Below are 13300 nucleotides of genomic sequence, written 5' to 3'. Positions count from 1 at the left end.
CGACAAATCGCACCCTTTATGAGGCCGCAGGAAGGAGAAAGGGAGTCCCCGGAGAGGACGGCTGGGGTCTGTGTCCAGGGCACGGCTGGAACTCAGCGAGGACGATTGGTGTCTAGGAGTTGGAGCCGGACCCGCACGCAGGGACGCATGGAAACCTGACAGCGGCAGTAGGCAAAAGCCACTTCTTAAAGCGCCGTCCGTTCCATCCCCCGGCAGAGGGGTGCGTGGCCAATTCGTGGGTGCCCAGAGCAAGGCGCCTGGGTCTGATGTGGGCGGGGAGCGGTGATCCCCCAGAACCGCAGCTGGTGGGAGGTTCTCGGAGGAGGGGGTGGGAGGAGGCAGAGTGAGGGCGGGGCCAGACCGGGAAGGGGCGGGGCTTTGGGGAGCAGTGGGGCAGGAGGGCCGGCTGGGAAAAATAAAATTCGGCATCTCTGCCTTAGCCATGTAATCCCCCCTGGCTCCCTTGTGCGCTCAAGTGGACGCATCTGCTGCTTTCATCTCCCCGCCTCGGCTCCATCCGCGGCCAGTCCCTAGCTAGGGGCCTGGCTGGGCCGCCGCGATGGGTCAGCAACAAATCGTGCACCCAGCTAGTCGGTGCCCAAGCCTCCGGTCTCTCTCCCCTCCCGATGGTGGCATCCAGGGGTCAACATCTGGCCTGGGGCCCCGCTGTGCACGGCACTGTCCAGACACTGCGGTAGACACGGTGTCTACCCCGCCGAGCTTCCAGCCCATGAAATGACTGGCCAGGCCGACGGCACACGCACTCCCCGTGACGGCGCACAGCGGAGGAGCGCAAGCGGCCGCCCGAAGGACCTGGCAGTGTGACAGGCCAGACAACTGGGCTGTGAACAAAGCGGAGTTAATAAAGGACCGACCGCCCCCCCGCCCCAGCAAAGCACAAGCCATCTGGCCCTGCCCTGGCCAAGGGGAGCGGGAACAGACGGCAGGCCCCTGCCTTTCAAACTCAGAGACGCAGGAGAGCAGAGCGACTCTCCGCAGCGGCCAGGAACCAAACGAGACCCCGCGGGCTCCGGCCGCGGAGGGAAGGGAACTTGGGCCAAGAGCTACAATTAACCAGGTGACTTCCAACCAGCCGCATCTCGGCCGCCATCTGCGCCTGCGTCTCTGGCTGGTTTTCAGAGCCAGCGACCTCACTCAGCGCCGGGCGATGGCCGTGTCTCCCCGAAGGTCCCGGGAGGTCCCTGGATCCAAGGCCAGGCTACCAGGGCACAGGGAACAGCACGGACAAAGAAACAGCTGACAGAGGAAAAGACAATCTCGTCTATACGTAAACAATGGGGACTGATTTAGCTGGAACTACTCAAGAGAGAGATCTTGGAGTCACTGTGGAGAGTTCTCCGAAAACCACCACTCCGTGTGCAGCGGCAGTGAAAAAAGCAAACGGCATGTGAGGACTCATTAAGAAAGGGATAGAGAATAAGACAGAGAACGTCTTATGGCCTCTGTATAAACGCATGGGATGCCCACATCTCGAATACTGCGCACAGAGGTAGTCTCCTCATCCCAAAAAAGATCTCTTGGCATTGGCAAAGGTCCAGAAAAGGGCAGCAAAAATGAGGAGGGGTTTGGAACGGATCCTATGTGAAGAGAGATTAAAAAGCCTGGGACTTTAGAAAAGAGGAGATTGGGGGGCAGAATATGATCGAAGTCTATAAAATCAGGACATATATGGAGAAAGCGAATAAGGAAAAATTATTTACTTGGTCAACATAAGAACTAGGGGTCACCAAATGAAAATATTAGATAGCAGGTTTAAAATAAACAAAAGGAAGTTTTTTCTTCAGTCAGCGCACAGCCAACCTGTGGAACTCCTTGCCAGAGGATGTGGTGAAGACATGGACTTTAACAGGGTTCCAAAAAGACCTAGATAAATGTATGGAGGTTAGGTCCATCAATGGCTGTTGGCCAGAAGGCGTAGGAATGGTGCCCCTAGCCTCTGTCAGAGGCTGGGAACGGGCGACAGAACTTGTTCTGTTCACTCCCCCTGCGGCACCTGCTCTTGGCCACTGCAGGCAGACAGGACACTGGGTGGCTGGACTGCTAAGGCCCCGGGGATCCTGCCGGAGCACGGCCAGAGGAGCAGGGCAGGATGCCTTAGGAACTGTCATGTTACCACGTTCTCTGCTAACGAGCAGCCTGACGCAAGCCAGGCTGCAGCCCGACAGACGGACGCTGGCTGCTGGCCGTACGGGGCTGCCCCGGACCGAGATCTGGCCTGCCCGCGCCTCCCAGGTGCGTCCTGCACTAGCAGCCTGGGTTCTTGGCTGGATTTGCCTGGAGGCTGCAGCCTCAGACCCGCTCATGACTGTTTCTGAAGGCTCCTTACGGGACCGGACGCGGGAAGGAGGGGTGCAGCGGGGACTGCCGCACCCCCAAATTTTGCCCCTGGCTTCTCTGTGCCTGGGGCCTCCACTGCTGGTCCCCGGAAGGGACTGGACAAGTGTCTTCCGGGAAGGAGATGCTAATGTATCTGTCCGGCTAGGTCCCCGTCACCTCCTGGTCCCCGCATCTTTGAGATATGCCCTCCCCCACCTCGTGAGTCTGGCTACATGCAGACGGAGTCTCCTGTCCTCCACAACGGGGGCCGGGCTGCTGCCGGATCGAATGCTAATCGAGAGATTGGGAGGCGACCAAAAGGCAGCCCGCCAGAGGGCGAGTGTGTGGGGGAGGCATGACCCCGGCTGTGGATGGGCACCGTTCCGGGGCGGGGGGAGAGATCTCGCTCCCTCCACCCGGGGGGCGAGATGAGAGCCTGGCTTGATTCCCGAAAAGGGGGAACCCGGCGAACCAGGCTGGAAACCGCTGGGAAAGACTGTGCAGGAGCTGAACAGACCCCGGCAGGCGGGCGATGGCCGCCGGCACCAGAGGCGATGTGACGGCTGGTAACCAGGCGGGGACGTCAGACACAGCCCCCCAAACCGCGGCGGGCCTAAGAGCGAACCACACGGCAAAAGCGCCCCGGCCGCCTCGGAGCCCCCGGCTGCTGGAGAACGATGAAACGGTCCCCCTCAGGGAGGGGTACAATGTGTTTCCCGGCCGAGGTGCGAAGGGCCCCCCGCAGGGTCAGACGGAACCGGGTGCTAGGACTAGGAGGAGGGTCCGTCTGCTCCAAGACAGGCCCCTGCGGGCACCTGCACCTGCACCTGCGGGCATTACCAGCGCGGCATCGCAGAGAGCTGGGTTCGAGAATCAATGAGAAAGGAAGGGAAGAGTCACATACTCCACCTGACCTGCTGGGTAGATCACCAGTCCCACTCCGGCACCCGGGCCGGCGCCCATCCCGCTCCGGCACCCGGCCCGGCGCCCATCCCGCTCCGGCACCCGGACCGGCGCCCATCCCGCTCCGGCACCCGGCCCGGCGCCCATCCCGCTCCGGTACCCAGACCGGCGCCCATCCCGCTCCGGCACCCAGACCAGCGCCCATCCCGCTCCGGCACCCGGACCGGCGCCCATCCCGCTCCGGCACCCGGCCCGGCGCCCATCCCGCTCCGGCACCCGGCCCGGCGCCCATCCCTCTCCGGCACCCGGACCGGCGCCCACCCTGCACCAGCCCAGCTGGCACTTTATGGAACCTCACGCCCTTCCCCATCAAGCCCTACGCAGCAAGACCCAGTCTTGTCTCCCCCACCCTTGCCGACCACCCAGCTACATCCACAGGCCCAGAGCCTCTTGCTCACGGCCCTCAGCTCCTGCTCGTCCTGCAGCCCCCGAAAGGGCCCCTCTGCCCAGCCCAGCCGCATGGGGAAAGCCAGAGGCAGGTGGGCGGCCCTGCCAGGGAAGCGGCTCGCGCTCTGCCCCGAGGGAAGCCCGGGGCTTGTTCCCTTCTCGCGCTCCTTCTGCCAGCTGCTCTGCCAGGGCTCCAGGCGCTTGCAGCCCCCCCCCTCCCCCGTAACCCAGATTCTGGTCGGTCCCAGATCTGCCGCAGCCTGGCTCAACTCTCACTCGGGTTCTCTGGTGCTGGGTTTCCCCGGCCTCCTCCGGACCAGGGGCCCCAATCAGCCCCCGCTGCATTTCCCCGGCCCATGCGCCTTGGCGCGGGAGACAGCCTGGAAGGGGGTCCCTCCTGTGACACCAGCGAGCTGTCTGGACCAGGCCAGCCCAGGAAGAGGGTGGGGGGCTGCCTGGTGGCATCACGGCCCGGTAACACACTCAGCAGCCGGGCAGGATCCGGTGACGCCTGGCGCTGCTCACGGTGCCGTGGGCCGCACCAACGGGGTTCCTGGAACAGCCTCAGAGCTCTGGCCTGATGCCCCGGTTCCCTCCACCCAGACCTCTGGGGCTTCCCCTGCAGAGGGCATGGAAGGAAGTGCCCACTCCCTCATACTAGGGAGCAAACCCCAAGGCAAGGAACCAACATGGGGTTGGAGTTCTCTCCTCCCCAGTTTCCCCCAGACGTAGAGCAGTCGCCGGCAGGGAAAGTGCCCCCGGAAGGCAGTATTTCTTCAGGCAACACACAGCCAACCTGTGGAACTCCTCGCCGCAGGAGGTTGTGAAGACCAGGTTCTGTTTGTCAGAAGCTGGGAATGGGCGACATGAGAGGGATCCCTTGATGATTCCCGGTTCTGTTCACTCCCTCTGGGGCACCTGGCACTGGGCACTGTGGGCAGACAGGACCCTGGGCTGGCCGTTCTCCCCCTTCCTCCAGGGACTCTGGTTTCGAGAGATTATGCAGATTCCACCTGCTGGACTCAAAGCCAGTCCTGGGTTATGCCAGCATCCAGCCAGGGCAAGGGGAAGCCCCAGCCAAGTAGGACAAAGCTGCCCCCTAGGATCCTACCCCGAAATGCCACCACGCCCAGGTGGAACCATCTCCCTGCCGCGCTCCCATTTGGGGAGTGGGTCCTGGGTCCCAAAGAGGGAACCGCGCCATGCACGGGCAGGTGGCCTCAGCCGCACCCCACACGGCTCCCCTGGCTGTGCGGCCTGCATCAGAGACTGGGCGAGCCACCCCCCCCCACGTGTTAGGGGAGCAGATTGGGTTCCTCTGCATGGCCCCCGCGGTTCCCAGGCCTCCGCCTGACGCAGGGACAGGCACCCGCAGGCCTGGCCGATTTGCCGCCTGATGCGCTGAGCGCTCGGAAGAAGCGTGAGGAATATTTTAGCGCCTCCCGCTGCCTCTTCCCCCCCAAAGCGTGCACGCCAGGCGCACACAGGGTGTGTGGGAAGACACACACACACACACACACACACACACGCGCCAGGAGGCAATACCTTCTCTCCAACTCTCACCGTCCCACACAACGCGCTCCCCTCCCCACTGCAAAATGGGAGGGGCGCCCGACCGGGGATGGCAGGCCCCTGGCGCTGGGACACAGCACATCACGGGCGCTAACCATCCCCGTTCGTCCCGCCGCCCTGTTCCGCTGCTCGTGAAGCAGCAAGGGAGGGGGAGCAGGGCCAAACCTCCCCATTTCTGCCCCACTGTCCCGGCCCGGAGGAGGGTGCTTGGCTGGCCAACGGGCCGGTGGTGTCAGGGAGCTGACCTCCGGCTAGAGTCCAGTCCCGCGTACCCCAAAAGCCAACAGGTCTCAAGGATGGTCTGATCAAGGGTCTTTCCAGACCCACCGGGCCCTGAGCTCGGCTGGGCACCGCACTAAACAGTAGCAGCCCACACAGCCCCTGCCCCCTCGCCCTCGGGAAGGAAATGCGCATGTGGCCGGTACAAAGATCTTCCCCGCAGCCAGGGATAACCAGCACGTCCCGGTTCCCCAAACCTCACGGGCAGGGCGGGGTGGATGGGCAGCCATGGAGGGAGGCTCATGGTCTCAGCAGAGCTGGGACGGCTGGGACAACAGGGGCCCTGGCCGATGCGAGGCAAACCCCCAGAATGCACCCGCACCTGTCCGCTCAACCCCTTGCTGACAGGAGCGACTGTCTAACCACAGGAATTTGTAGCTCTTACGGAGCTTCCCCTCTTTGTAGCTCAAAGGAGCAGGGGAGCACTATGCCCATGTCAGAGAGGGGGAAACTGAGGCACGGAGAGGCGCAGTGACTTCATAGAATCATAGGACTGGAAGGGACCTCGAGAGGTCATCGAGTCCAGCCCCCTGCCCTCAAGGCAGGACCAAGCTCCGTCTACACCATCCCTGACAGATGTCTATCTAACCTGTTCTTAAATATCTCCAAAGAGGGAGATTCCACCACCTCCCTTGGCAATTTATTCCAATATTTGACCACCCTGACAGTTAGGAATTTTTTCCTAATGTCCAATCTAAACCTCCCCTGCTGCACTTTAAGCCCATTACTCCTTGTCCTGTCCTCAGAGGCCAAGGAGAACGATTTTTCTCCCTCCTCCTTGTAACACCCTTTTAGATACTTGAAAACTGCTCTCCTGTCCCCTCTTAATCTTCTCTTTCCTAAACTAAACAAGCCCAATTCCTTCAGCCTTCCCTCACAGCTCATATTCTCGAGACCTTTCATCATTCTTGTTGCTCCACTCCAGACCTTCTCCAATTTCTCCACATCTTTCCTGAAATGCGGTGCCCAGAACTGGACACAGTACTCCAGCTGAGGCCTAATCAGCACAGAGCAGAGCGGAAGAATGACTTCTCGTGTCTTGCTCACCGCACTCCTGTGAATGCCTCCCCGAATCATATTTGCTTTTTTGGCAACAGTACCACGAAGGGATCCCACAAAACTTGGCTACAAGGGCGTGTCTACACAGCAGGGCAAAAGTGGAATTAAGCTACGCAACTTCAGCTACGTCAATTGCGTCACTGACATCCAAGTACCTGCATTCGGCTTTGGCACTGTCTACCCAACAACAAGTCGAAGGAAGAGCGCTCTTCCCCCGACTTCCCCTACTCCAGGGGTTCCCAATGTGGGGTACGCGTAGCCCCAGGGGGTACGAGAAGCTTGTCAAGGGGGCACGGGGAATATTTGATAAATACCTAGATTGTCCTAATTGAAATATTCTAAAAGTAGCAGTGTGAGTGAAAAACGCTGTGGATTCTAGAGTCGAGAATTTATTTCCTTTCATATTGAATAGGGGGTTTGGGAAGGTTTACTTAAAGCCAAGGGGGTATGGGGACGGAAAAAGGTTGGGAACCCCTGCCCTACTCTTCGTGAAAAGCGGGTTACAGAAGTCGGAGTAAGAAGTCCGCCATCCCGAGATCATTCCGAAAGAACGGCCTGCCGTGTAGACGCGCACTTCGCTCTTTCGAAATAACGCTGCAGCGTGGACATGCCCTAAGACAGCCGATGAAATTCAATGTCGATAAATGCAAAGGAACGCGCACTGGAAAAAGTCATCCCACCAATACTTTCAAAATGGCGGGGTCTGTCGGTTACCCCTCGAGAGACAGATCTCGGAGTCATTGTGGAGAGATCTCTGAAAACAGCCGCTCAGATACGAAGCAGCCGTCAAAAACGCAAACAGAATGTTGGGACCCATTAGGGCAGGAAAAAAAATGTAAAAACCCAAAACACCAGAAAATATCTATTACCACTCTACAAACCCCCAAGGTACCCGCATCTGGAATGCTACATGCAGATCCGATCACCCCATCTCAACAAAGGTATATGAGAATTTTTAGAAGTCCAGAGAAGGCAACAAAAATTATTAAGAGGATGAAACAGTTTCATATAAGGAGAGAATAAGGAAACTCGGTCTGTTTGTTTTAGAAGAGACAACTGAGGGGAGACATGACGGGTCCACACAAACATGGGTGATGTGGAGCAAATAAGGAAGTGCTATTTACCCCCTTGAAACAGCACACAAACTGGGGGTCACCCAGTAAAGCTAAGGTGCAACCGGTTTAAAAAAATACTTCCTTATGTTTGTTAACACAGCAGCCCGTCAACCTGTGGAACTCCTTGCCAGGGGATGTTGTGAAGCTAAAACTGGGTTCCAAACAGAATGAGATCAGTTCCAGGAGGTAGCTCGATTAATGGTAATTAGGCAGGATGGTCTGGGACACAACCCCATGTCCTGGAGTGTCCTTAAACCTCTGACGGCCAGCAGCTGGGACGGTTTGACAGGGCTGGGTCGCTGTTCATTCCCTCTGATGCATCAGGCAGCGGCCACTGTGGGGCTAACGGTTTATCGGGTGCTCCCTGGTTTTCAAAGCAGCCAGGCCATGCAGTGGTAGATGTGTGAAGAAGTTGGGACTCTCGTTACCCCCCAGAGCTCAGGGGACACCATCTCCTCATGCCGAGCACCACGCTTTACCCAAGCTCTTGGCTCCTCCGGCGCATCCTGCAGGGACACTGCAGCCGGCGCGTTTGCGGTCGCAGGGAAATTGCCGCAGTTACACGAAGGTTTATTTTTCCCTGAGGATTCAATTCTCCCCCCTCCACTGGCCTTTCAGCAAACCCTGCACGAGCGCGAGTTAATTGCTCAGCCACCCAAACTGTCAGGAAGTCATTAGCCGCTGCTCAGGGGAGACGCCACCAGGCCGGTCCCCAGGGCAAAGGCCAGCCCCTCCGTCAATCACAGACCCGAGACTCCCTCTCCGGTCCCCCCCTGCAACCAGGAATCATGCCGCGGGCAGGGGAAGATGCGGGAGGCTGGAGAACTCGGGCCGGCTGAGAAAGCCAAGCCGTGGCGGATCTGTGGCCACCTATCTGAGCATCCACCAGGCGATGGGGTTGGATTGTGGGTCCCATGCTGGGCCCCTCTGGAGAGGAGACAAATTCTCCTTCTAGCCCCGGGGAGGAGGCCGGGCGGGCTGTCTTAGGGAAGGCCGGCGTGACGCAGCTGGAGCTCCAGCATCCGGGGGCTCAGCAGAAGCAGCCAGGAACGGCCTCGCTGAACAGCCTTGCATTTCTCCCCTCCTCTGGGCCGGCTGTCCTTGGGCCTCAGGGGAAGCAGGCGAGCGTGGCCCTGATGCAAGCGGACGTGCGGGGGCTGCCGAGCCGCCAGGCAGCGTGCGGGGCAGGCCGGTGGCTCTTCCAGCAGGCCCCCCCATGGGAGCAGAAACAGAAGGGGAGGAGAGGGGAGGGAGAGCCATCCAAGAGCGGGGGAGGCACGCAGACAGCTCCGAGTGCCGGCTGTTACACACCGTGCTGCGTGCCGGCTGTTGCCGCGGCCGCCCGCGGATCTCCCCACACAATCTCCCGCCCTGATCTCTAGGGAGCCACTGAACCGCTAGCGAGGTGCAGCGCCGACCAGCCCCGGGCAATCCGATCCGTCGTGTGCACCCCGGGGCGGACGGGGGGGTCGGTCTAGTGCTCACAGTGGTCACTAAGCACCCATCTAAGGGCCTTCCTGCCCGTGGCCCTCCCCTTCCGTGACAAGGTGTCATTGGGCCAGGAGGGCTTAATGCCCTGTGGGCAGAGGAAGTCCCGCCCCCTAGCCGCACTGGGCATGCTCCAAGGGCCAGGGCAGTATAAAAAGGAGCAGCTCAGCTCAGTCCAGGCTGGACGCCGGAGAGGAAGGACGTACTAGAGGAGCTCCAGAGGGGGGCCCAGCAGAAGCCCAGACGACAGGAACTGGAGACCCGGGAGACTGCATGGAGCCTCCAGACCTGGCAGAACCAGCGCGGAGAAGCCTGAGGACCTGGTAACTGCCGGGATCACCCCAACGCCAGCACGGGTAGGATGCGACCCAGGGCGGGTGCGCGGGTGGTATCTCCCACCCCAGTGAGCTGCGGCCGAATTCCCCGCTGAGTGAGTGGAAGAACACTCTGCCACTAACAGGGACATGGGTAGGGGCCCGGTGGAGTCAGGTGGATCTGGGCCCCCAAACCCATGACTCTAGCTATTAGGCTGTACCGCCCTGAACTGAGGACTGCGTCACTGACTCTAACTAGTGGGCAGGGTTGCCCTGCACCCCAGGGCTGTGTTACAGACTGTGCCCATTGGGCCACGCTGCCTGGAGATGGGGCGTACTCCCACCGTGACACCTTCCCAGAGCCAGGAGGGCTTCACACACCCATTACGCACCCGGTGTCCAGCTGTACCAACCCGCCAGGCCCTCCCCTTGTGACATCCGAGCTGCTTTACCGTGATAGGCGACCGTCGTCCGGGGCGTGGCGTCCAAGTCCATGGCGGAGCGTCGAGAGGGGGAGCCCACTGTTGCGGCCACGAACAAGACCCACGGGTACCAGGCCATGGGTCGTCTCATCTCCTCGGGCGCCTGGCAGGCGTTGCTCTGCCGAAGAAACTCTGTGCCTGCGGACGGGGGCCTGGCTCACTGGACAGCGTCCCTCTGGTTCCTGCGTGGCTCACGGCAAACCACAATCGGTCTCCTGAAATACAGAGCAGAAGCTGAGGGGCAGAACATCTGAGGATCTCAACGCCCTTCCCAAAATATTAAGTTCCCTGGGAGACAGGGAAGTATCATCGCCTACCGAGAGATGGGGAAACTGAGGCACAGGGGGATGCAATTTATTCCAAGACAGAATGAGTCAGGGGCAGAGGTAGGTACAGAAACCCAGGAGTTCCGAGCATCCCCATTCACTAACCACTACACCTCACTCCCTCTGCCTACAGATTCTGTTCTAATAGGCTCTTCTCTTGCAGCGGCGTTCGTTTGCTAAACTTCAGAAAAATGCACTGTCTCTGGGAAACAAATTAAAACAGAAACCGCGCTGCAGCAAACCCCAGAAGCCTGCTAGCCTCATTAAATCCAAACACAACACAATCGATGTCACTTCATTCTCCCACAGGCCAGCCGGGGCCCACGTACTGGAGAAATTGGAACAGCTCCGTTACTCATTCTATCTGCCTCACCAAGACAACGTCGGAAAGGTTTGGGGAGCAGCTATTTCTGGGAGAGGCTGTGTGGAAATAAACTGATTTATCCCTGCTCCCCCAGATGTTTTGTGTGTGCAAGACCCGAAGATCTAAAAAGCCCACCCTGTGTAACACTGCAGTGAATTCTCTGCATTTTTTTACACCTTGCAACCCGAGCACTTCGGTTTCAATTATCGAGGCCGTAAACATAATTTAAAAAGAAGTGGGAGTTTTAGCCATCCCCAGAGTCTCTGTTTGCATTCTGTGTCCAGCCCGGAGTCCTAAGGAACAGATTGGGCCTCTAGGGCCAATATTTCAGGCTAGTTTTTTATGTCCTGTTGTGCCAACCGACCCCTCCTGAAAGAACAAAATGATCTAGGGCCAAATTAAAGCCGGACGTGCCACCAAAAAACCCAAAAGGTGGACAATCTGTGGAACTCCCTGCTGCATGAGGTCACGATCATGGAGCTGGGTTTTTACAACATGCAAAGCATGGATTATCAGCCTTTGGCTGTATCAACGCTGAGGATCTTTACTGAATTCAAGTCTTCAAATTGCAATAGGGGGAGGTGCCCCTCTGGTGTATTGCATTTTACCCATCTGCCAGGTGCAACTAATGTAGATTTCAGTTTAAGGTCTCTCTATCCCGGTTCTGTGCCATTAGCCATGGCTCCCAGAGAGACTGGCACATCCTCCTCCCCTGTGGTCTCCTAAGAGAGCTCAGAGCTACATGAACAACACCACCAGCCAGCGGGGGAAAGGCAGCAGGCAGAATGGGCCGGGGACTGGACAATTCTGCAAGAGACAGGAATGACCAGAGGCCTCCCAGTCTAAAACCTCCCATGCTCCTTAGAGTTAACGCCCCCGGGCGTGTTCTCCATGCGCTACCCACTCGCTCAGCCCACACAGGCGACCCTGGGAACAGACCACCGCTTCCGCAGGCTGGGAGGGAAGAGACAATTGCAGGAGCTATTTGTCACTGCTGGGGAGGCATTCAGACATGCCGGAGTCGGGGAACGGGGGACACTGATCCCCAGTGATACAGGGACAAAAGACAATCGTCAGACTGGGTCCGCCCAGCGGTCCATCCAAGCCAGTGTCCTGTCTGCCCAGTGGCCAATGCCAGATTCTACCCAGCCTGGCTAACAGTCATTGACAGACCTACCCTGCAGGAACTTTTCTCTAGCTCTTTTTTGAGCCCTGATACAGTTTTGGCCTCACAGCATCTCCGAAGTTGGAGCAGAACTTTGTTTTGAACCCGTCGCGTGCTCATGTCATGGGCTGAGCCCTGGTCTGTGCTCCACGGGAAGGGGTAAATGATACGTCCTTATCCGCTCGTTTCTCCGCGCCAGTCACGAGCGTATCGCCGTCAGCCGTATCCCCGTTCGGCCTCTTTTCCAAGCGGAAAAGTCCCAGGCTTTCTTCATTTCCCCAGACGGGAGCCGTTCCACTCCCCAACACTTTGCTGTCGCCCTTCTCTGAACCTTTTCCAATTCAAATGCAGCTTCGTGGAGATGGGGTGACTAGATCTGTGCATTGTCACTGCCACCTCGCGTTGTAACGGCCAGCTCATGTTGTCACCGCCGGCGCGCATTGTATCTGGGGGGGAGCGGTGGGGCGGGCGTACGGACACTTCAGGGACAAGCGGTGGGCATACCATGGACTTTTAGGGAGGCATGATGCTATTTTCTGTCTTATCGATCTCTATATGGAATTGGAGGCAGAGACCAAGAGTCTTGGGCGGTGACCGGACAGGCCGTCCCCTGCTGCTCTGCCCCCAACTTTGTCTGTGTACCATGAGGCCAGGTGACCGGGACAAATTTTGCTCATTTTCAAGACAGCAGGTTGCACGCCCGGCTGCCTGCAGCAAGGGAGCTCACGGCGCGCCGCCTCGGCTTCGTGACCCGCGCCGCCAGTTCCAGACAGCGGCGGCCGTTCAGCCAAGCCAGGCGCCACGACTTGCTAAGGACAGAGGGGCAAACCGCCAGCCAAAGTCGTCCCACCTTCCCCCGGGCTGCGTCGTTTTCTAGCCAGCCCAGGGAAAGGTGCGAATTCCTGCTCACATGGCAGCAGAGACGGGCGAGGTGTCGGCTTCCCGGTCCCCTCCAGGACCTGCCGCCGGTTTTCTTCCAGTCCGGACTATCGGGGCGCCTGCCCCGGCGGGAAGCGTGTGGGGAGAAAGGGCTGGCGGGCAGCTAGCGACCCCAAGGGGGCTCGGCTGTGTGCCAGGCCTCCAGCCTCTCCAGACGCTGCCCCAGCCGCGGGAAAGGAAGGAAGTAGCACGGCGGTGCCCTTATCAACCCGAAACAGCCCAAGGGAGAGCGAGGCCCCTTCGACACGCCAGAGGGGGAGTGACTGGGCAGAGATGGGGAGCAGGGGCCAGGCAGCTGGGAGGAACCCGCAGGGTACCAGGGCTGTGGGTTGCTTCCCCCCGGAAAGACAGCGCCCCCTGCTGCAGGAAACCCCCCCACCAGCCCAGAGCTGGTCGCCTGGCCCCTGGCTTCTCGCTGACGGGCCCTGAACCCGCTTCGCTTAGGAAGGGCAGGGAGCTCAGAGCCGCCGGCTGTAGGCCCCCGAGGGGGTCGAGCGGTGCAGGAGGCTG

The 13300-nt window shown here is 59.5% G+C and overlaps 1 protein-coding gene across 2 annotated transcripts in view; it reads right to left on the bottom strand.

Moving 5' to 3' along the window:
• SEMA4G (semaphorin 4G) overlaps nucleotides 1–13300 on the bottom strand; it is an 80681-nt gene that overhangs the window by 19954 nt on the left and 47427 nt on the right. For both annotated transcript variants that reach the window (XM_075935592.2, XM_075935593.2), the window contains exon 2: nucleotides 9967–10211. In XM_075935592.2, the coding sequence (XP_075791707.2) occupies nucleotides 9967–10087 (121 nt within the window). In that variant the 5' untranslated portion in view covers nucleotides 10088–10211. The remainder of the gene's footprint in view (nucleotides 1–9966; nucleotides 10212–13300) is intronic.

Source organism: Pelodiscus sinensis, chromosome 8, assembly GCF_052426305.1.
Source record: "Pelodiscus sinensis isolate ZL-2025 chromosome 8, ASM5242630v1, whole genome shotgun sequence".
Lineage (NCBI taxonomy): Eukaryota > Metazoa > Chordata > Testudines > Trionychidae > Pelodiscus > Pelodiscus sinensis.
Note: the sequence above shows the minus strand (reverse complement) of the source record. Positions and strands in the feature narration are given on the sequence as shown.